Raw genomic sequence first — 25,012 nt, forward strand, 5'->3', positions numbered from 1 at the left:
GGTTGGTTCCACAGTCTTGCTATTGTGAACTGTGCTGCTATGAACATCGATGTAGCAGTGTCCCTGTAGCATGCTCTTTTTAGGTCTTTAGGGAATAGACCAAGAAGGGGAATAGCTGGGTCAAATGGTGGCTCCATTCCCAGCTTTCCAAGAAATCTCCATACTGCTTTCCAAATTGGCTGCATTTCCTATCATTATTGATTTCTAGTTTCATTCACTTGTGAATAGGGAACATAGTCTGTATAATCCCAGTCTTTTAAAATTTGTGAGTTGTTTAGTAACATATGATCTATACAGAAGAATATTCCTTGAACACTTAAGAATTATATATATATTTTATATATATAATTATGTATATATATACACACACACACACACACACACACACACACATATACTGTTTGGGGTGGAAATTCCTTTATATGTGTCCTAGGTCTAATTGGCTTATACTATTCAAATCCTTTGTTATTGGCCATCTGTGTAGTTCTAGTCATTATTCAAATTATTATATTGAAGTCTTTAACTAATATAGAAATGTTTATATTTCCTTTTCATTCTGTTAACTTTTGCTTCATTTAGTGGTTAGGTACATATGTTTATAATTTTTATATCTTTTAGACTGATTTACCCTGTTGTCAATATTATGTTTTGGATATGAGGTATCCTCCAAAAGCTCCTGTGTTTAATGCAGGAACATTCAGAGGTAAAATGATTACATCATAAGAATCAGTCCATCCTAGTTTGGGAGCTTTAGGCATGTGGCATGTGGCAGAAGGAGGTGTATCACTTAGGAGAGGACTGTCCTAGAAGGGTGCTTCTTCTCTCTGGACCCCTTCCCCCTTCCTTTCTTTCCTTGCTGCCTTGAGTGAAGCAGCTTTCCTCTCCCATGCCCTTCTCTTGTCATATTCTGCCTTACCTTGTGCTCCGAACAATGGAGTTGGCCATCTGTAGACTCAGACCTCTGATACTGTGAGCCAAAATAAACTTCTCCTCCTCTAAGTTGTTCTTGTTGGATATTTTGGTGGTAGGGATGTAAAACTGGCTAAAACAGTCAGTATATAGTCTTTGTTTGTTTTTTGTAACAATTTTTAAAGTCTATTTTATCTGATATTTGTATAGTAGTTCCATCCTTCTTTGGATACTGGTTTTCCATCCTTTACTTTGAAACTATATTCATGTCTTTGGATCTAAAGTGAGTCTCTTATAAACAGCATATACATGGGTCATTTCTTAATTATCCATTCTGCTAGTCATTGCCTGAGAGTTTAGTTCATTTATATTTAAAGTAACTTACTGATAGGGATTTACATCTGTCATTTTGCTATTTGTTTCTGTATGTCATATCTTTTTTGTTCTGAGATTATCCATTGTCCTCTGTATTTTATAGTTTTGATTCTCATTTTTTATATATCTTTTAGTCATTTATTTGAGGATTATAATTAACTTCCTAAGCTTATAACAAATTTTGTTTGAGCTTCAGTAATATATAAAAACTATACTCCTGTCATTTTCAACACTCCTTTATATTGTTATAGGTATATTTGTAATTATTATTTTACACATTCTTCTTTTAAATAATATGGAGGAAAAGGCATTTCAAATTCAAAACATCATAATATTGGCTTTTTAAAATTTACCTTTACCACTTTTTTTTTTTATTTCTTCACATGGTCCTTTCACTTCAGACTTAAGGACTCCCTTTTTTAGCATTTGCTATAGGGCTGGTATACTCTTAAGATTTTGTTTGTCTTGGAATTTGTTAATTTCTCCATCATTCTCTTGGGTGGTTTCTCTGGATATAAAATTCCTGGTTGACAGTTTTTTCATTCAGCACTTTATGTTATCCATTGCCTTCTGTCCTCCATAATTTTTGTTGAGGTTTGGCAAAAGGACCCCTTCTACATAATAAGTCACGTATTTCTTGCTATTTTCAAGATTCTCTATCTTGAAAATATTTGGCTTTCAATAATGTGATTATAATGTGTCTTATTGTTTCTTAGGTTCTGTACCCTTAATTTTTTTTTTCATTCTGTTTTTCTTTCTGTATCTCAGACTGGTTAATTTAATTCGACCTATTTTCAAGTTTGATGATTCTTATCCTGTCTAGTCAAATCTGCTATTGATAACCTGTTGTAATTTTTTATTTTCATTATTGTATTTTTCAGCTGTATTATTTTTAATCTAGATGCTTTATATATTTTGTTGATTTTTTTAAACATTGTTTTCCTGACTTCATTTAGTTTTTTGATTTCCTTTAGCTCTTTGAGCATATTTAAGACATGTTTTTAAAAAGGTCTTTATCTAGTAATCCACTGTGTGTACCAAACCACAGACAGTTTCTCTTAAACATTTTTCTTCTGTAACTGGGACATGGATTCCTGTTTCTTTGCATGCTTCATAATATTTTGTTGAAAACTAGGTATGTTGAATATTATGATATGCCAAGAAGGGAAGAGGGAGAGAAGACAGAAGTTCATTTCAGATTGGCTTTGTTTGGACATTGGTTTTTACACTTAGCTAGGTGACATATCACTGTACCTTAGCCTTCACTTCCTGTTTGCACAGAGCATAAAGATTAACTAGAAGTAAAAGTTTATGGTCTTCTGAGGTCTTTTCTACTGGGGTGTCCTATCCTAAGCGTGTTCATAGATTTCTAGATTCCTTTTTCTAGGTAGAAAACCTTTGTTCTCCTAAAAGTCTTAACTCCCTTGGACTTTTGAGACATTCAGCATCCCACCCCCCAACTTTTTTTTTTTTTGACTCAACTATTCTTTGCCCCAGAGGGCAATAATTTGTGTGCTTGGTTTCCACCTATTTCTTTGACCACATAGCCATGTTGTCCTGATAGAGTTCCAAGTGAGACAAAAGGGAAGCCCCTTGCATCAGACTTTAAGAGGAAACCAGTCAGTTTCAAAATAGATCAACAGGACTGGGGCTTTAGTTCAGCAGGACAGCGCTTGCCTAGCATGTGTGAGGCACTGGGTTCGATCTTCAGCACCACATATAAAGAAAGAAATAAAATAAAGTTACTTTGTCCATCTGCAACTAAAAAAAAAACAAAACAACAACAACAACAACAAAAAACAACAGATAAACAAAATGCCTAGGGAGCAAGGTCTACTTGACTCCCTCTAGAATCAAGTGCCTACAATGGGAACTTAGACAGCAGTCCTCAAGACAGCCATTAATTTTATGTTAATATAAATGTATCAAAAAATCATTTAAATGTATCAAAAATCATTTGAATGGACATGGTGGTACATTTCTGTAGTCCTAGCTCCTCTGATGACTGAGATAGGAAGACACTTGGGCCCAGAGTTCAAGTCCAGCCTATTCATCAGAGCAAGACCTCATCTTTAAAAGCAAACTAAAAAGAAAGAAAGAAAAGAAATTACTTGAGAACTAGGATGATTTCTCTGTCTTCAGAGGAATATTTTTTAATAATATTTAATAAGTGGTACTGAAAATCCAGGGTTACATTAATTAGTTCTCAGGAATTCAAATATATCAAGATAGGCTTTTAATCTTATTGGGGCCCAGTCTGCATCTGTTTCACAATTACTCCTGGGAAGCAGTCCTCCTGTTTTCCACTCAGAGTTTGGAGCTTTAACAGTGCCACTGCTGTTTGATGCAGCCTGTACTACAATTTTTGTGTCCCTAATAAAAGATTCTAAGCCTCTCAGTTATGTCTTTTCAATTAATAAACACCTCTAGGGAAAAGCAGCCTCACATTCAAAGTTACCTCTCTTCATTTTCATTTTATTTTGGAACTTGGCATGGTCATTTTTTTCCTGCCTTATTAGTGTGACTTCAAACAGGTACACACACACACACACACACATACATTATTGTTTTCAGCGTTTTAGATTTTCTTAAAAGGAGCATTGATTTAAGCTACTAATCCTCTCAACCTCCATTACTAAGTTTTATATTAGTAATAGAAATATAAAATTATTTTGATGTTACCCATATGAAAAGCATCAGAAATTATAAATGTTTGTGTAAATATAAAAGCTTATTTGCCCTCTTAAACTCTAAAATATGTCAGAATTATAAGCAGAAATTATAAAACTTATGTGTAGGCTTATAATCTATGTAGATGTAATGCATGTGACAACTATACTATTAAGGTGGGGGCAGGCAATACAACTACAATTTTGTGAAGGAGTACAATATTAATTCTTAAGTATCCTGTGGAAAAAAAGTTAACCAAAGTATTGTTTTGCCTACAGTAACCACTAAAAACAACTTAAGGGCTGGGGATGTGGCTCAAGCGGTAGCGCGCTCGCTTGGCATGTGTGCGGCCCGGGTTCGATCCTCAGCACCACATGCAAACAAAGATGTTGTGTCCACCGAAAACTAAAAAATAAATATTAAAAATTCAAAATAAAATAAAATAAAATAAAAACAACTTAAAATGCATAGCTAAAACATCCAGTAGAAAAATTAAAATGGAATTTTAGAAACCCTAAATAATCCAAAAGATTATTTGAAAAAATAATTTACAATCCCACCAACATATGTTCCTTCTTCTCCACATCGTCTCCGGCATTCGTCAGTTGTTTGTATTCTTTTTTTATTTTTATTTTTTTTTAGTTGGGCACAATACCTTTATTCTTATTTGTTTTTATTTTTATATAGTGCTGAGGATCGAACCCAGCACCTCGCAGATGCTAGGCTCTACTGCTGAGCCACAACCCCAGCCCCCATTGTTTGTATTCTTGATGGCTGCCATTCTGATTGGAGTGGGATAAAATCTCAGTGTAGTTTTGATTTGCATCTCCATAGTTGCTAATGATGTTGAGCATTTTTTCATGTATTTGTTGGTCATTTGTATTTCCTATGAGAAGTGTCTGTGTTATTTGGTTTTTGTTCATGTATTAAGTTTTTTGAATTCTTTATATATTTTGGATATTAATCCTGTGTCAAAAGAGTAGCTAACAAAGATTTTCTCCCATTCTATAGGTTCTCTTTACCTTCTTTTTTATATTAATTTTTAAATTTATATATGACAGCAGAATGCATTACAATTCTTATTACACATATAAAGCACAATTTTTCATATCTCTGGTTGTACACAAAGTATATTCACACCAATTCATGTCTTTATATATGCACTTTGGATAATAATGTCCATCACATTCCACCATCATTTCTAACCCCATGCCCCCTCCCTTCCCCCCCACCCCTCTGCCCTATCTAGAGTTCGTCTATTCCTCCCACACTCCCCATCCCTACCACACTATGAATCAGCCTCCTTATATCAGGGAAAACATTCAGCATTTGTTTTTTGGGGATTGGCTAATTTCATTTAGCATTATCTTCTCTACCTCCATTCATTTATCTGTAAATGCCATGATTTTATTCTCTTTTATTGCTGAATAATATTCCTCTCTTGACCTTCTTAATTGTTTCCTTTGCTGTGCAGAAGTTTTATAATCTGATGCATCCCATTTATTAACTCTTGACATTATTTCCTAAGCTTTAGGAGTTCTGTTGAGAAAGTTGTTGCCTTTGCCTACATGTTGGAGTGTTGGCCTTATGTTTTCTTCTAAAAATTGCATAGTTTCTGGTTTCTGCATAGTTTTCTGGGTCTCTGATCCATTTTTGAGTTCACTTTACTGCAGAGTCAGAGAGAAGGGTATATAGTCTCATTCTTCTACATATGGATTATATCAGTTTTCCCAGCACCATTTGTTAAAAAGCTGTCTTTACTCAAATGTAATGTATGTTTTTGGCACCTTTGAAAGAATGTGATGACTGTATCTGTGTCAGTTTGTCTCTGTGTCTTCTGTTCTGTACCATTGGTCTATGTATCTGTTTTTATGCCAATACCATGCAGTTTTTGTTACTATGACTCTGCCAAAGGAGTTTTGAAGGTAGCAATAAAAAGTGTTAATGAGGGGCTTTTTTTCCTTTTGGTTTCTAACTTGAGACATTTTATTGTATTTATTTGTGGATGGGAATGAACAAATAATTCCTGGAGAGTAGTAGCTTTGGAGAGACAATAAAAGAATCAGATTTGATTAGGCTCTCTCATCATTTTTTGCTGCTTTGCCCTAGACATTTATTGCTCCCCTGTGCTATCAATTTTAGCATTTCTCCCAATTTATTTTTTCATTTTTATTTATTTATTTTTTGGTACTGAGGATTGAACCCAGGAGTTATTAACCACTGACTCATATCCCCAGCCCTTTTAATTTTTTTATTTTGAGGCAGAGTCTTGCAAAGTTGCTTAGGGCCTCACTAATTTGCTGAGGGTCGTCTTGAACTTGCAATTCTCTTGCTTCAGCTTCCCAAGTCCTTAGGATTACAGGCACGTTCCAATCACACCGGGCTGTTATTTTTTAAAATGAGATATCACTAGGCATTTCACTAAAATAAGCTGGGATGAATTTGGTAGATTTCCACTTTGTATTTTCGGTTTCTGCCATTGTCTTGTCTAACACTGTGTTGGACATATGAGCAGATGATAGAGTTTCTCTTTAAGTAGCCTATTGTGCCATGCTATGGGTATGGCAAAGTGCAGGAAGATGCTATGAAGCCCCTTGGTAGGAACTGGATGATTATATGTTGGGTTATTTGTGAAAAATATATAGAAAGTAGATGCTGAACAATCCTGCCATAGAACACATAGAGAGTAGTTTGAACACGTTCTACATTGGCTTTGTGATTTGTTGCATAGTTGTAAATATATAACTGTTTGTTTTTCTTATTATTTGGTCCAACTTTATTTTGCAATAAATTCTTTTGACAGCAACATTTTTTTTAAAAGTACCTATGTATTAAAAAATTAAGAACCACATTATTGTTTCTCAGGAAAAATGATAATGAACGTGACACTAGTTATCACCATTTATTATGTATGTTAGCGGTCATCATAATATCACACGAAATCTAGAAACAAGGGTGCACTTCACAAGTCAGTAATTAAGAATACTATGCTTAAGGAAAGGGCATGTAGCCCAGTGGTAATGCTCTTGCCTAGCATGTGTGAGGCCCTGGGTTCAATCCCACTATTGTAAAAAAACAAAGAAACAAAATTACACTACCCAAAGGTGACAATTTATCATTGCAGTTATAGAAGGTGTATTTTTTATTTACTTTGTGATGCATGACTTTTCAATGACATAAAAAGTACAAACTTTTTGTAAAATAGTTTAGCATATAAAAACAAAATTAAGCAAAAGTATTGAAAACTAGAAGAAATTTGCAATTTAAAGATATCAGTTTGATATCAATCATGATGCTTTTCAAGTAGAATATCATTTTATTCCAAAAATAGCTTAAATTTTTTCACCTAATTGATGGCATCCAAGTAAAGCCTTTTGAAATTGTGTCAGTAAACATTCAACATTATTATAAATGCTATATTAAATTAAATTAAGTTTGCAAGTTAAGCATTTAAGATAAAACTACCACATAGTGATATTACAAACATAAATTTTGATGGACATCATTATGATAAAAACAGTTTTCTTACTAAATCAGCAATCCACAACAGAAGTGCACTTGTCATAGGTTGCATGCAGACATAATGCATAGCCATATCTAAACAGGCACTTTCCTGTGTACATATATAAATACAGCATCATGAATCCCTAGCTTGAACTTCTGTTCATTATCTTTTAGAATTTGTACCATCCTTTTAAATTTATGTCTATATCTGATTTCCTAATTCCTTGATTTTTGCTGGTTTCTGACTGCTTTCATTCCTTACAAACTTTTTCCTTCTGTATATCTTACTATCACATTAATTGCTGATCTAACTAGACTGTAAGCTTCAATGTACAGTAGTTAATTTTTTAAAATAGGAAAGGCAGCAAAATACGACACTAGTGTGGCAGTATGTATAAACGTGGATGTGTAACCAATGTGATTCTGCAAACTGTACACGTGGTAAAAATGGGAGTTCATAACCCACTTGAATCAAATGTATGAAATATGATATGTCAAGAGCATTGTAATGTTTTGAATAATAAAAAAATATAAATTTAGATGCAGCTATCTTTGGTGGGAAAGAGCTAGCTTTCAGATGAGATCATTCTCTCCAAGGCTATCTTAATTGTTTGTGTTTCATTCACTTGCTTTAATGCATGATTCTTTGGGTAAATATATTTTTTCTAAGGTAGCACTATTCATAAAGGTACTTTCTCCAGGACTTGAAATTATATATATGGTATAAAGTTGTAGAAAAGGAGTTATTTCTTGTCCCAGGTTCAGAGTAAATCTGATTCAAAGGCATATGCTAATCCAGTCCATGGAGTTTAGAAGAGAAGCTAAGTTAAAAACCATGGACATTTTATGAGTTTTTAATATGGCTCTTTTTAATTTTGTGTTATAGGAAAGTTAAAGGAGGGAATATTGATGTACATCCATCAGAAAAAGCACTCATTGTTCAATATGAAGTGGAAGCTACCATTCTTGGAGAAATGGGGGATCCCATGTTGGGAGAAAGAAAGGAATGCCAAAAAATGTAAGTTTTCTTCATTTGTGTACATTTTGAAAGTAGTAAACCTTATACAGACTTTATACAAATCTGATATTATTTAATCTTCATATGATAAATGATTATAATTCTTTCAGAAGTACTTCATATTATTAAAGGAAAGATTATATTTAATTATAAATATGAAGTTTATTTATTCCAGAGAAAGTAAGGTTTTTGTGTCTACTAACTTGTAAAATCAATCATGAAAGATGTTTATTAAGGACTTGTTAGTTTAACATAGGAAATTTAGATCTTAAGGAATTTTGTGTTCTTTTTTCCCTGAATTTGCAGGAAGTAATATGACTTTCAAATATTGAAAAGACATTGAATTCCTCCCTTGAAAATCTAGTCCTCTGAAAGATGTTAGTAGTAAGACAGATTTTTCTGACTCAAGCAGTTGATCTTAGATCTCCCAGTATCCTACAGTCTTTCCTTCCTGCTTTGGCAAGAGTCCTTTGGGAACTGGCCTTTTTCATTAACCTGTTCTATTGGTGATTATCTCACCTTCCTTCTATAATTTTGGGGAAGTAGAGACATTTGAGATTGCCTAGTAATTTCTCCCTCAATCCTTTTTCCTCCATAAAATATTTTGACTTGGTATCTACTTAGAATTTCTATCCTATGTCTTGGTAGAGTTAAGTATGTGCAGATTACTAGGAGAACAGGTGGTATTTACCTCAATCCTTTTTCCTCCATAAAATATTTTGACTTGGTATCTGCTTAGAATTTCTATCCTATGTCTTGAGTTAAGTAGAGTTAAGTATGTGCAGATTACTAGGAGAACAGGTGGTATTTAGCATACTGAGAACAACTTTAAGTATATTGTGGTGATTCTTAACAGGAAGTGATTTTGTTCACAAGGGGACACTGGGTAGTGCCTGGGGACATTCTTAGTTGTCATAATAAGAGGGGTACTATTGACAACTAGAGACCAAGTGTAGAGACCAAGTGCCGCTAATCATGTTATGATTAGCACAAGATAACCACCTGTGACCAAGAATTACTACAGCCAAATTTCAATAGTACTGCAGCTGGAAAACCCTGGTTTATAGTAGAAGTATACTAATTTGTAAAACCAATCATGAAAGATGTGTTTATTAGGGACTTGTTAGTTTAACTTAGGAAATTTAGATCTTGAGGAACTAACTTCAAAGAGAAGTTGCCTAGTATCTTACTCTAGGATCTCTAATAGGTCTTCTTATTTGAGTTAGAAGGAAACTAAATTACCTTAATAACTCATTAAAGATGAACGAATTCTTTAGATAATACAGTAGATTGAAGAGAAACACATGTGTTCATACATACTTTACTTTTAGATTCCAGCTACTGCTTTTTATTGTTCTCTCATTTGAGTTTTTGTGATTACTTTATTTTTGAGAACACATGAAAATATCTTATTATTGGAAGAAAAACTCAAGGTTGGGTTCTTTGCCTTTAGAACCTCATACATTCACACTTCAGGAGAGAAATTTAAAGTTTGTATTCTTAAGTATGCAGTCACTAGCCTCATTCAACTGGAATGCAATGATAAATATGTTACTTTAAAATCTGCAGACTTTCTAGACAAGAGTTACATTTGGTAGAGTTAGCCACATGGAAAGAGTTACTGCCCATTGTGGTTAAAGTGCACTTAAATTTTAGTAAGAGAAAAATCAGTAGATTTACCTTGTAAAGCTCATGCACAAGATGGAGAGAAATCATATTGTGGTACCAAAGTGGTTTTTTTTTTTTTTTTTTTTTTAATTTGGGAGGCATTATTAGTTGTGAGAATGAAGAGAATCTCATAGATTGAGAAAGACATGAAGTGAAACTGCCAGTGGTATGCCCCCCTCATTCCAGAAGTCTTATATTTTATTCTCCCCTTTGATCAAAGGAATTTACAAACCCATCCTCAACTGAGTTGAATTTTCTGAATATTTCTTTACAGGAAAGTGTTGGTCCTAATCCAAAAATAATATAGGTGATACTTTGTGAGTTTATGATGTTCTTCATAGACATATGGTGCCTTCTATTCATTGATACAATTAATCCAGTAAACATAAGCTGACATCTTCTGAAAATTTCTCACCCTCCTGAATTTTTTCTTATCTTTTTAATAAATGACAGATTTAGGAGAGAGTACACACTAAAATCAGAAAATTTGTCTTATTATCCTGAGTGGAAAGAAATGAATCAGATTGCTAATATATATTAGAATGGCTGAAATCCAAAACACTAACAATAAGAATAACAAGATATCAGCAAGGATATAGAGAAGCAGGAACCCTCATAACTTTGGGAATATAAAATGGCATTCATTTTGTTAGAAAATGTTGTAGTTCCTTGCAGAGCTAAACATACACAAACCACATGATCCAGCAATTGTTCTCCTAGATATTCATCAAATGAGCTAAGAACATAAATCCAAATAAAACTCAGCATATGAATGTTTATATTAGCTTTATTCATAATTGTCAACAATTGGAAGCAGCCAAGATATCCTTTAGTAGTGAATAGATAAGCAAATGGGTGCAGCCTATACAATCAAGTATTACTCAGCAGTAAAAAGAAATGAATTATCGTGGGACACAGTGGCACACGCCTGTAATCATGTATCTTCCCTGAGGTGGGGGAGTAGGGTGGATTGGGAGTTCAAAGCCTACCTCAGCAACTTATTGAGGCCCAAGCAACTCAGTGAGACCCTGGGGGTATGGCTCAATGGTTAAGCACCCCTGAGTTCCATCCATGGTACCAAAAAAAAAAGAAATGGACTATCAAACTATGAAAAGACATGAAGGAAATGAAGGAGTCTAATTGTATATTGCTAAGTGAGAGAAGCCATTCTGAAAAACATATGTACTACATGATTCCAATTACATGACATTCTGGAAAAGGCAAGCTATAAATATAGTAAAAAGATTAGAGATTGCCAGTAATTAAGGGGAGGGAGAGATGAAGAACAGGGCATTTCAAGGCAGTAAAACTATTCTGTATGATACTATGATTGATATATATGACATGCTTTTATCAAAATTCATAGAACACAAAGAGTGAATCCTAACATAAGCTATGGACCTTGGTTAATAATTATATGTATTGATTTTGATTCATCAGTTATAATAAGTATACCAACCTGATGCAAGAGAGTAATAATAAAAAATAGTAAAATATTAGAAACTATGAGGGAGGCATATATGGGAGTGTTCTACTTTCTGTATAGTTTTTCTGTAAACCTGAAACTTCTCTAAAAAGTCTGATAATTTTTTTTTTTTAATTGTCTTCTCCATCAGATTTATTGAAACAGTCAGGGCTTTTCCAATTCTTTGTTAAAGTTAACCATGGAGTTTTCTTCTAAATGTACCCTCCTTGCCATCTACCTTTTGTTGTGCAGCTAAAACTATTCAAAAATATAATCAGAACTTTATAAGACTTAATAGGGACCAAAAACTTAAGTAGATTGAAGAAGAAAATATGATTAAGGACAGGCCATTACTAGGGTTTTTGTTAGAAACTTTAGACATGCCACTCTAGGAAATTTAAGCAAAAAGGAATTTATTAGAGACCATTAGGTGGTTTGCAGAATCCCTGGCGAACAAGATTTGGGATTGTCTATGTTAGCTAGGAATAGTATCTAAGGCACTTTGTTGGACTGGTTTCAGGAGAGATCATCTGCATCTAATAATGGTTTGAAAAATAATACGTTTAGAGCATTATCTGAGATGTCCACTCCTGCTCCAATAGCTTGATATCTCCCTCCCCACAAAATTAGCCATCTTCACCAAGAAATAATTCTACACAGTGGAGGCTTGCTTAATATTCTTTTTTTTTTTTAATGTAAACCTCTCATAGGAGCAACTGCTTGATAGTTTTTTTGCCAGTTTTGATTCTTCACTCTGGACCTGATTTTATGTTTTCATAGTTTTCCCACATGCCATGAATCCATTAGTTAATTGTCTTAAGACTTGAACTATCTTTTCTTATTGGTCTCTCAGTGGATCTCTTGGGCTAAATTTAAAAGGAAGAGGGAGCTGGTTAATTATTATATTTAATATACTAATATAAGTATAAAATCTATTCATTTGTTCCAGAATTCACAGAATTCTTCATACAGGTCTTAAAATGTGTCTTGCTTTTTCTCTTTATCTATGTTTTATACAGTTGCCACCAGAGCAACTGAATTTGAAAATATCAAGATTATGTCTTGTCCTAACTTAAAAAAATAAAAATGTGGGTGAGGTTAAATATATATATTTCTTTGTGGCAGTATGGATTCTCAAATCCAATAATGACTTAAGACTATGAATTTTACATCAGAAATGCTGCTTTAAAATAGAACCTCAGAAGGTTCTGTCCTGCCTCAACAGAAGAAGATTTATGTTGCTTTTTTACTTTGCCTGTCCAGCTCAAAGAAAATCCCTGTTTAGTATTTTTCCTATATAGGACTTTATTTATTTTACTGAGATTCTATGGCCAGATACGTATTGACTCTCTTAAAATCTGTAAACCATTTTAGAGTAGTGTTATTGAATCTGTCACATACTTTAGAATATCTGAGTTAGAATTTGAATGTGCTTGCAGCATTCGTCTGAAGAGTCTCAATGCCAACACAGATATAACTTCTCTGGCTCGGAAGGTGGTTGAAGAATGCAAGCTCATTCATCCCTCAAAACTCAATGAGGTGGAACAACTGTTATACTATCTGCAGAACCGCCGTGATTCATTGTCAGGAAAAGGTAGGTAGGAGAATTCCTTATTTTTTTGTGTGTGGTGCTGGGGATAGAACCCAGGACCTCACAAAGCCAGGCAGGTATTCTGCCACTGAGCCACAACCCTATCCCAGGAATTCCTGATTTTTAAATTTAAAACCAAAGTTGTTTGACTAGAGTTTAGACTTCACATAGTTGAATGTCGGGTAAGGTTGTTTTGTTTTGTTTTTCTTTTTTTTTAAACTAGTACTGTGAACAAGTAAGCAAATGAGAGAATAAACAAGCATTACTTTCCTTTAAGCCAGTTTTTATTGCTTCCACATAAAATTATCTGACCTATTTCATTGTTTTTGTACTGAAGTACACTGAAATAAGGAATAAAAAAGGAATCTGTCAGATTGACTGTAGAATAATAAAAGAAGATAATTTAAGGAAGAAACCAATTTTTCCCATCCCAACTAGACAATATTTTTAAAATTTCTTAATTGATGTTTAATTTATAATTTGAATGAATTATTTAAGTATGTAAATTTTTATAAAAGCATATGTCATGTGCTTTAGACTATCCTAAAGATGTAACTTTTATAAATAAATCTTCTTAATGGAAATATAATCTTTTTTTTTTTCATTCTTCAACCCCTATATTGTTGTATGTTCAATTCCTTCATATAAAAGAACCATAGAATTAAGGTATTACAGCTAGAAAATTCTTACAGAAGACATTTTCAAATAATCATCCAGAAAACAAAGTAAAACTTTATTTCAGTGAACAGTATCTCAGATTACTGAATGCTTAGTAATACCATTTCACAGTATTTACTAAATTTACATATCTTTCAACATTGATGGGTTCTAAAATATGATGCTTCTAAAATAACGTGTCAGTGTCCAAATTTTGACTGGGTTGTATAGAAAAATAAATAAAAATTTTGTTTTGACTTTTTCCAAATTAGTATTTTTTCTCAGCATTATTTATTTCCCAGCAAATAAAATGCCTTGTGCCTAATATATAATTTTATTATTTAGCCCTAAATACACCATCTAATACATATTAAATGCTCACTATATATTTGTCAAATGAATTGAATGGCTATACATTTATTTAAAAGCAAAAATAGGCATTATGAACTTGATTACTTCCAATCACATAGTAAACTCAGTGTATATACTTTTTTAATTATTAAGAGGTGTTATATAGATAAGAAAATGTCAATGCAAATTTTATTAAATAAATATTATCTAAAAGGTACTCTAATTAAGATGTTTATAAATGATGAGAAATGGCATCTTCAATTAAATTCAAAGTGAGCACAGCAAATCTGGTAATGTTTTAAGATCTGTGTGTATTCATTGTGGGTTATACAATAATAGTTAAATTTGATCTTTCAAAGTGGCAAATTCATATAATTCTAAAGGAATTTTTGCTAAAACATCTTTAAACTAGTGAAAACTTTATCACTGAGTTTTCAGGATGAATCAGATTTTCTCCTTCTCTCCCCAAAATTAAAAGAATATGAAAATATTTTGTATAGTCATACATGGACAAAAATATTTTCTCTGTTTAGACAAAATGCTTTACTATATTAAAGTATACTTATTTTTAAAATATTAACAATTTTACTTGGTATTCAATATTTCAAAGCCAGAAGCTTTTTTCCAAAAAGTGACTTAAATCAAAGCAATAATAATTGATCATGTGATTTGTCACCTTAAGGGATTTTTTTCTTTGCTAATTGAAACCACTGTTTGAGACAAAATTTAGCTGTTGAGATTCATCACTCTAGAATGCCTCCTATCCTCTGAAAATAATGAGCTAATTCTATTATATGTATATTTAGTTGTTAATTATTATAGAATCAAATTTTTGTATTTTTCTAATTTAACTCACTGTAACATATATTACTTAGGTTTTGTACCAGATTGCAAAAGTTTTATAGATTTTTTTTTCAGAAATGAAATTTATGTTTTTGATTAATTCACCTTTAGATACCTCTTTATTTGGGAATAACTATACATTATTTTAACTTGAAATTTGACCTATCATTTCTTATTCTTCACCCTTGTTAGTTTTTATTTTAGTTTTAACATTACTCAGTTTTTTTATATTATCTATTATCTTTTTCTTTGCCTTATTAATTCAACTATTTCCACCTTAAATTTGAATAAGGAAGGGAAAAAGAGGATAATTAGAATTAACTATTGTGCTTCTTGTTAATAAGTCTTGCTGAGCACATACCCAAAAAGTTAACCAAGAAGAAAATTAAAATTGTTGCCCAACATAACTTTGGGATTATAGAATTTATTAGTTTATACTCTCCTTGATATTATCATTAGACCAGATGGATGGATAATAGATGAGCATTTTTATACATTGAAAAGAGATAAGTTTCATCAATTAATATCCCCAGTTTAGCTAGAATCAAACTCAGCTGTTGAAAATAAAATTACCCAGAAACCCTAAAAACCTAACTCTCCTCATTAAAAAAAATCTTTTTGCAGAAAAAAAAGAAAAATCAAGCAAGCCTAAAGATCCACCTCCTTTTGAAGGAATGGAGGTAAGAGTGTATGAATTCTGATCTAATAAAGGACTGCTTGTAAAATATTGCCTTTTACCATTAATAATGCATATAATCACATTAATCTGATGTGGAATTTTAAAAAAATGATTGAACTTAGAGGTATCTGAGAAAGGTAGAAAATTGATATTTAATTGATACTGAAAATTATTGGTTGTGTGTTTTAAACATTATTTTGTTAAAATAAGTAGTAAAAGTGTTTAGATTATTATTATTGCAGTGTTTTGAAATATTATTTATTCTTTAGTAGATACAAATTACTTTGTATTACATTAAAATACTTTACTGACAGATTTCAGAGTTTATATACATCACATTTTCTCATTGTTACACTTCGGTTTTAGAGTCCTAGAACCCAAAGGCTTAAAATCCCTATCTAAAAAGAAGATAGCTACTATGAAGTCTTTAGAAATTGGTTTCTGGTTATAAAGGGTAGTATAGTGATCCCAAAATATCAGTATTTTAGCAGTTAATCTGTTGAGCATTATTATTAAGCCTTTCTGCCTCTTATTTTGTTTCAGATTGATGAAGTTGCTAACATTAATGACATGGATGAGTATATTGAATTATTATATGAAGATATTCCTGACAAAGTTCGGGGTTCTGCTTTGATACTCCAGCTTGCTAGAAATCCTGATAACTTGGAAGAACTACTATTAAATGGTGATTTATGTCTATAAACATTTAAACATTAAAAATAGAAAAATTATTGCAAAACAATTCTACCTCTAAAGTTTATATTCATATATTAAGTATTATGTACATGCATAGACATGCATGTGTACACACACACACACATGATTTTCATGTCTTAAATATTTACATTCTGAATTCTAGTACTTCTTTTAATAACTTTATTTTATATGTTTATTTTTTTAATGTGGTGCTAAGGATCAAACCCAGTGTCTCCTATGCACTAGGCAAGTGCTCTAAAACCCCAGCCCCTGTAATACTTTTTAATGTATTTAGGAATATTTTCTCACAATCTATTACTTTTCTGTTTCTCTTTCTGTTACTTGTCTGTTTCTCAATCTATTACTTGTCTATTTCCCATGGTATATCTTTTTTCCATACCTCTACTTGCACACCATGTGTGTCTTTGAGTCTAAAGTATTTCTATTTCAGGTAGCATATGGTTGAATTATGTTTTTTTATTCATTTTTATCCATCAAAGTGTTTAGTCTATTTAAGATTAATGTAATTAACTTATAAGTTAGGAATTGAATCTAACATTTTTTATTTATTTTCTATATAATTCTTTTTTATTAAATTATTTATTCTAATTTGTTATACATGATGGCAGAGTACAATTCATTTCATGTTACACATATAAAGCACAATTTTTCAAGTCACTGTACACAAAGTATTTTCACACCATTCATGTCTTCATACATGTACTTAGGGTAGTGATGTATAACTAATTCCACCATCATTCCTACCCCCTTGTACCCTCCCTGCACCTCCCTCCCCTTTGCCCTATCTAAAGTTCCTACATTCCTTCCATGCTCCCCATCCCCATTATGAGTCAGCATCCTCATATCAAAGAAAACATTTGGTCTTTGGTTTTGGGGGATTGGCTTTCATCACTTAGCGTTATATTCTCCAACTCCATCCATTTACCTGCAAATGCCATTTTATTCTTTTTTAATGCTGAGTGATGTTTCATTATGTATACATACCAAAGTTTCCCATCTGGGTTGTTTCTACAATTTAGCTATTGTGAGTTGTCCATTGATATAGCTGTGTCCCTGTAGTATGCTGTTTTTAAGTCCTTTGATTATAAGCAGAGGAGTGCGATAGCTGGGTCAAATGATGGTTCTATTCCAAGTTTTCCCAGGAATCTCCATATTACTTTCCAGATTGGCTGTACCAATTTGCAGTCCCACAGCAAAGTGTGAGTGTGCCTTTTTCCCCACATCCTTGCCAACTCTTATTGTTGTTTATATTCTTGGTAGCTGCCATTCTGACTTTTTCCTCCTTACTCCTCTGTACTATTTAGCCATACAAATTACATATCTATATAAATCCATCAACAAAATTATATAATTATCATTGTATGCATTTCTTTTTGTGGATTTAAGTTACTATACAGTGTTCTTTCATTTCAGTTTGAAGGGATTCCCTTCGTATTTCTTGTAGATAAGGTCTGCTAGTTATAAATTCTCTTTAAGTTTTTGTTGACCTTATAGTAACTTAATTTTATTAGTTTTTTGAAGGATAGATTTGTGTTATATAGAATTTTCAGTTGATAGGAGTTCTTTTACCTCTTTATATTATCCCATTTGCCTACATGTGTGTATGGTTTCTGATAGAAAGTCAGCTGTGATCTTTTTGAGGATTCCATGTATATACTAGATTGCTTTTCTTTTGCTACTTTCAGCATTCTCTGTGCCTTCATTCTTACCAGTTTGACTCTGATGTACTTTATTGAGTGTTTGTTGTTGTTGACTTTGCATTTATCTTACTTGGAGATTGTTGAACTTTTTGAAGGTTCAGATTAATATTTTTCCACAAAAATCAAGTTTCGGTCATTATTTTACTAACTATTCATTCTGCCTTTTTCTCTTCTCTGCCCTTGGGATTCCCATTATGTATGTTATTAAGCTTTGAGGTGCTCCCTAGGTCTTTGAGGCCATTTATTTTTTCTTCATTCTTTTCCTCAGACTGAATTATCTAAGTTGATCTGTCTTTACAGATCTTTTTTCTTTCTGGTTCATATCTGCTGTTGAGACCTTCTTAATGAATTTGTCATTTCAATTATTTTATTTTCAACCAGAGAATTTCTATTTGGCTCTTTTTTTTTAATAATTTGTATCTTTGGTGAAACATCATTCTTATATCTTTATACACTTTATTACTCAGCCATGATTTACTTTAGTGTTTCGTATATAATTATAGTAGCTGACTTAAAGTCTTTGTCTCGTAAATTCAACATCTTTGCTTCCTCATGTACAGTTTCTTGTGAATACTTTATTTTCTGAGTATGGTCCACACTATTCTGTTTCTTTGCCTTGTTGCTGTTGAAATAATATCATTATAACAACTTTGGAAATCAAATTCTCACTATCACTAGTGGTTGTTATTGATGCTGTTTGTCTGTTTACTGAGTTATGTGGATTGATTTTATAAAGTCAATATCCTTTGCCTGTATGTCCACTGAAATTTCTCCTCAGTTAGCTTAGTGGCCAGCCAATGTTTGGACAGAGTTCCTTGAACATTTGGCAATAAGTCTCTGAGCCTTTGCTAAGGGATTCTCTGTATTTTGGGGCATGTCTTTAATGCTCAAGCAGGTTGTTTAAAAATTTTTCTTTACTTCCTGCTTTTGCACCTTGTCTCGGGTTTAGCCAGATATGAGAGATGAGGGCCTTTAGGTCTTTCCCTGGTAAATGTACAACCCTGCACCTATGCATTGCCTTCTAGATTCCTAGGGATATATTGGAGCTTTTTAAATTCCTATGAATATCTGATTTCTCATTTTTCCTTTTTTAAGTTTTTTGGTGAACCTTTTGTTAATCCTGTTTTTTAAAAAAGAAAGCTGATATGAGGCTGCCTCAGGCCGTTGTTATGTTACCAACAATAGTGTTTGACAATTATCCTGAGTTTTAAGATACACCCCAAGAATGGAGTTTTTCAGCAAGTATCCAGATAGGTGGGTTGGTGATAGTTCTCTGCAATGGAGCCTCAGGCTCCTCTTCCCTGTAGCTCTTGCCAGGCTATTCTGCTGGCTTTTATAGTTCTTGTAGTTGTGATACTACTGGTTTTCAAGGAACCACAAAGCTAGACAGAAGGATAGAATTAGGGTAAGTTGAATTGCCATGAAACTCATTCTTCTTACCAATATTCAGCCAATTTTTCTGTGAGTTGTTTTTAGTTAATTCCCATGGTTTTGAAAAAAGTTGATTTTGACAGTTTTTGCCAGATTTCTTATTTGATCATGGAGGAGTAGATTTTGGGAGGTAGTCTGCCATTCTGAACGTGTCTTAAATTCATTTTTGTTAAAAATGATGAGTTAGGGATGTAATTTTACTTTTTTCCATATTGGAATAGCCACTTATTCCAACCTAGTTAGTGAATGCTCTTTCCTTTCCCCGTATTCAAAATGTCTTTTTTACTATATGCCTACCATTCTTCTATGGAATTGATGCTTTTTGAAAACTTATTCTTGAAAAGTTATTATTTGCCAAATACTATACCCATATATTCATGGATCTATTTTAGTGTTCCCATATTTATTCCCATGGTCTATTTGATGAGTTCCAAACCAATATAATCCTGTTTGTTGTTGCTGCTTTTTTGTTTTATATTTTAACTACAGTTTTAGAATATGTAAGAAAAATGCTCTAATTTGCCTTTTTTTTTTCCTTAAAAACTTGCTCTGTCAGTGTTGTACATTTGACTAATGTATAATTTTGAGATACATTTATGTATTCTGTGGAAAAACATAATGGCATTTTGATTGAAATTGTTTTCAACTTACAGATAAATTTTTGGTTACATTTTGACCTTTATGATTTCTTTTGGCTATTTCTTGATAACATGTATTGAATTCCTGTAGCTATGTATTTGTTGACATCATCCTATATTAAAGGAGAAGAATGATATAAAATTAGGCAAATAAATCACTAAACCTATAGCTAAATTTACATTATAGAATGTGGAAATATAATTAAAATATAGAATATAGAATTCCTTTGGGAATTACCAGATTCTTTATTAAGTAGGACTTTGGGGGGATTTTTTGCATATTGATATGCACTGCTTTTCTACTTGTTTGACATTATAATAATTTTGTTTAAAATATACATTATTTCAGTGTTCTACATTGTGAATGTGAATAATATTGTGAAATGCTATTGTAGGATGTTTTTTAGTTGTCTAAAATATCCTCCACTAAGTGGATTAAAACAAATACTGTACCCATGTATTCATGGATCTATTTTAGTGTTCCCACTTTTTATTCCTGTTAATAAATACAGTTAATTTATGTTTCATAATCTGAATAGCCAGAAAGTGGGAAAAAAACTGAACATTTTTATAACGATAATAAATACTGATAATTCTGTCCATGAAGTACAATAGATCCTGAGTACTTATTAAAGACAGTTGGATTACGACTTATATATTTTTAACATACAAGTATTTTAGTTTAATAAAATTTTTAAAAATTGGTAAGACGATTTTTGGTAATGTAAAACCAAAGTCATTACTTTATATTTACTTAATATATGTAATTTTCATTTATCAAATCATTAATTTTACTTTCCTTTAGATAAAAAATTTAGCAGAGATGCTCATTAACATGTGGGATCTAATTTTTGAAAGATATTTGTTTGCTTATGGCTGTTGGCAGGTGATACTGAAATAGACATTTTTTCTGTAAAATTTTATTTGATTAATTTACTTTATGGAGCTAGTGTTAGTCTGCTAACACCAAAATGTTATTATTTTTTCTAGATTTATTTTAATTTTTCCCTTATACATTAAATAAGATGTTAGAAAAAAATTGGTACCAGAGTAGTAAGATTCCAAGTGGAAATGCAAATTAAGAGATGAATGGCCCTTTTTATTATTTTATTGTCACCGTAATATTATGTTACTTTAAACCATATTTAACTTATTTATAGTATAGACTTGAAGCTGTTCATTATAAGTTTTTAAGTGAAAGTTTATATTATAATTTTTAAAATAGCTTTCTGTATTGGAAAGAAGTATCTTACTTTTTTGTCCCAGTTTTAGCTTAGCTTTGTAATTTATTCATGAGTCAACATTTAAAACCAGTCACCCTTTATACTAGAGGCAAGGGAAATGATTATCTTTGTATGTCTCCTTTTTCTTTAGAAACTGCCCTTGGTGCGTTGGCAAGAGTCCTGAGAGAAGACTGGAAGCAAAGCGTTGAATTAGCTACAAACATAATTTACATCTTTTTTTGCTTTTCTAGGTAAGCATAAAACTTATAAAATAAAAGGCTGGTCTATCTCCATTGCTATTTGTCTGCGTCAGTTTGTAGATTATAGGTTCTCTGGGTCTTTCTGTATATTTTCCTATGCTCTGCCTTTTGTTCCCTCTCTTTCCTTTTGTTCCCTCTCTTTCCTTTTCTGTTTTGCTCTCAGTTATCTCTTCATTTAGTCTGTACTTACCCATGCCAGCACACACACCCAATGGGCTAGTATAATGGTTTAGGGTTTAACAGTAGAGTTTAACATTTGAATCCAAGCCTACTATTTATTAACTGTGTGAATATGATTACTTAATTGTGCCTCAGTTTCCTCTTGTGTAAAATTTGAATAGTAATAGTGGTAGCCTTTTCAGATAGTTTTTAGTTTTAGATGAGTAAGAACTACAATTCTTAATAAAGTCTGATCCAGAGTAAGTGCTCAGTAAATGTTTTTGTTATATATACATATATATGTGCAAATACAAGTACGTGTATATTATGTATCTCATTTTTATCATATATTTTTAAATCTCAATTTTACTTTTTATCAATTTTGTACATATTTATGGGATAGAGTGTGATGAGATATTTGTATACAATGTATAATATCCAATCAGGTCAATTAGTATATTTTTCTTTAAGTTTTTATCATTTCTTTGTATTGAGACTTTGAACTTCTTCATTCTAGTCCTTTATAAAATAGATTGTAAATTGTTGTCAGATATAGTCATCCCACTATGTTGTAGAACATTAGAATTTATTCCCCCATGTAACTGTATGCTTCTATGAAATCAACTTTTTTGTCTTCTAAATAGGAGTAAAGAGTTACAGTATTTGTCTTTCTGTACTAACTTGGACACTTAACGTAGTGTCCTCCACTTCCATCCATGTCACCACAAATGACAGGATTTTATTATTTTTATGGCTGAATAACATTGCATTTACACACAAATATTCTGAAGAAAAATGTTTGTTAAGACATCATGAAAAATTTCTTGCAATTCCTAGAAAATTGCTTGCCTCCATTCTAAAATGCCAGAATTAGCAAATAAATATTTATAGAATAAATTATTTGGATGAATTAATTGTCTAGGAAACATTTAAAACTAAATTGCTAGTATTTTATTAATTTATTCTGTTACAATTTATTCAAACAATGAATATAACCTGTCTAGTATGGTACATTATCAACTTTATTAGTAGTTTGAAAATTTATTCTGAGACTATCCAAGTAGTTAATATTTTTGTGCTTAATTATTTTTTTAAAAACATTTATTTTTTAGAAGTAGTTGGACACACTACCTTTATTTTATTTATTTATTTATTTTATGTGGTGCTGAGTATTGAACCCAGGGCCTCACACATGCTGGACCAGCACTCTACTGCTGAGCACATCCTAGCCCCTTTTGTGCTTAATTATAAAAATTTTATTTGATTCTTAACTTCTTAAAATGTATGGTGAGGGTAGTATATTAAAATATATTTAAAGTAATCTTTTATATATATCTGGCAATTCCAAATCTTCCTAGTATATTAGAGACATATTCATTTATTGAAATGTATATGATTTGTGCCAGTGTTTGCTGAAACCAAATTTCATGGATCAAATATATTCCTTTAAATACATACTAAAATCTCTTCTTAAAAGCTTTTCTCAGTTTCATGGACTTATAACTCACTATAAAATTGGAGCTCTGTGTATGAACATCATTGATCATGAGTTAAAAAGACATGAGCTTTGGCAAGAAGAACTTTCCAAGAAGAAGAAAGCTGATATCCTTTCAGAGTGTCATTTTGACCTATGCTGCCTATTGATAAAGATGGTTTTGTTTTGTTCTTTTTTTATTATTATTATTATTACTTATCACATTGCTTGGAAACCATTCAAAAGTATGTTGATGGTTAAGATAAAGATTCAGAGTATCAGAATAAATACAGTTTGACATAAGCATTTTTCCTCTTCTGAACTTGGATTAGTTAATGAAATGGAAGGAAGAAGCCAGTAGTAGTTCAGGATAACTGAATAGGCGAGACTCTAAGTAGCCTCATTATGTCTGCTAAGATCCATTGGTCAGCTGAAGCATGGGTCACCATTGTTGCTCTTGTACTTCTATTCAAATACAAAGAAGACTTTAATGGGAATTGATGTGAATTGCGTAATGAACTTAATTTAACGTTCTGTTTTTCTATTAAATTATGTTTTTCTAGTTAAGTGCAAAAATACTGTTTTTGTTTTATTGTTACTAGGGATTAAACCCAGAGACAATTTACCATGGAGTCACATCCCCAGTCCTTTTTATTTTGAAATAGGGTCTCACTAAGTTGCTGAGGGTCTTTAAGATGTTGAGGGTGGCCTTGAACTTGCAATCTCCCTGCCGCATCCTACAAGTTGCTTGGATTATAGGCATGTGCTACCATACCTGGTGCAAAATACTGTTCTTAATAAATACAAATTTGAGAAGCTTATAGAATGATAGAACCTGTGAAACAAACCTCAGAAATTATGTTTTAACTTACATTACCATATTACAATATTTTCTACAGTTAACTTGAAAAATAATTATATAGTCTTAACAATGTTATTGCCTATTGGTTTAACCCATTATGTGGTTTGGAATTCTATTTATTATAATGTTCCTTCACTTAATGAACCAAAGTCCATCTCCAAATAACTTCCATCCCTTTAACTATTATCTACTGAAGTAATATAGAATATTCTTTTTAACATTACAATTCTCCTCTTATTTAAAAATACATGTCATATTTCTTAGACAATTTAATTTTGATAGATTGAAGGCTGGCTTATTCATATCTATCCTAATGTGACGTTTTATAGATTAACAAGTCATGCTCATAACATTCCTTTTAATCCAATTTTTATTGATATCTTTTAAAAAATAAAAACATTATTCCTATTTTACAGAATAGCATACATTTTTTAACTCCCCTTTGTGGAAAAAGTGGACCTTTTTCTTTGGAATGTTTTTCTCTTGGCATCTCTAATCTGAAGAGGATGCATAGAGCTTTAGATTTAATCTGCATTCTTTGAATCCATTTTGGGCATCTATTTGAAGTAAAATCTAGTATTCTTAGTAACTAAATCATTTTCTGCAAGGCAATAATCTTGGCATGGAAGCACTTGATAATCATTTGAAAGTTATAGAGTTGGCAACTTACCTAAAATATTTACACCTAATTTCTAGGAATTCAAGTATTTGGTGAAATTCAAATATTTCCTGATTCAAAGGAATCTGAGGAAAACCTTGAATACTGGACTAAGGTGTCCTGTTAATAGCACAAATATTGGGCAGAAAACAACATTTTA

At 32.0% G+C, this 25,012-nt stretch overlaps 1 protein-coding gene across 5 annotated transcripts in view; it reads left to right on the top strand.

Annotated features, from left to right (window-relative positions):
* Positions 1-25,012, top strand: part of Kifap3 (kinesin associated protein 3) — a 162,520-nt gene that overhangs the window by 9,652 nt on the left and 127,856 nt on the right. For all 5 annotated transcript variants that reach the window (XM_048810060.1, XM_048810057.1, XM_048810059.1 and 2 more), the window contains exons 2-7: positions 8,345-8,476; positions 13,049-13,203; positions 15,676-15,731; positions 16,274-16,415; positions 21,591-21,690; positions 23,336-23,460. In XM_048810060.1, the coding sequence (XP_048666017.1) occupies positions 8,433-8,476; positions 13,049-13,203; positions 15,676-15,731; positions 16,274-16,415; positions 21,591-21,690; positions 23,336-23,460 (622 nt within the window). In that variant the 5' untranslated portion in view covers positions 8,345-8,432. The remainder of the gene's footprint in view (positions 1-8,344; positions 8,477-13,048; positions 13,204-15,675; positions 15,732-16,273; positions 16,416-21,590; positions 21,691-23,335; positions 23,461-25,012) is intronic.

This window comes from Marmota marmota, unplaced genomic scaffold, assembly GCF_001458135.2.
Source record: "Marmota marmota marmota unplaced genomic scaffold, marMar, whole genome shotgun sequence".
In the NCBI taxonomy this organism is placed as follows: Eukaryota; Metazoa; Chordata; class Mammalia; order Rodentia; family Sciuridae; genus Marmota; species Marmota marmota.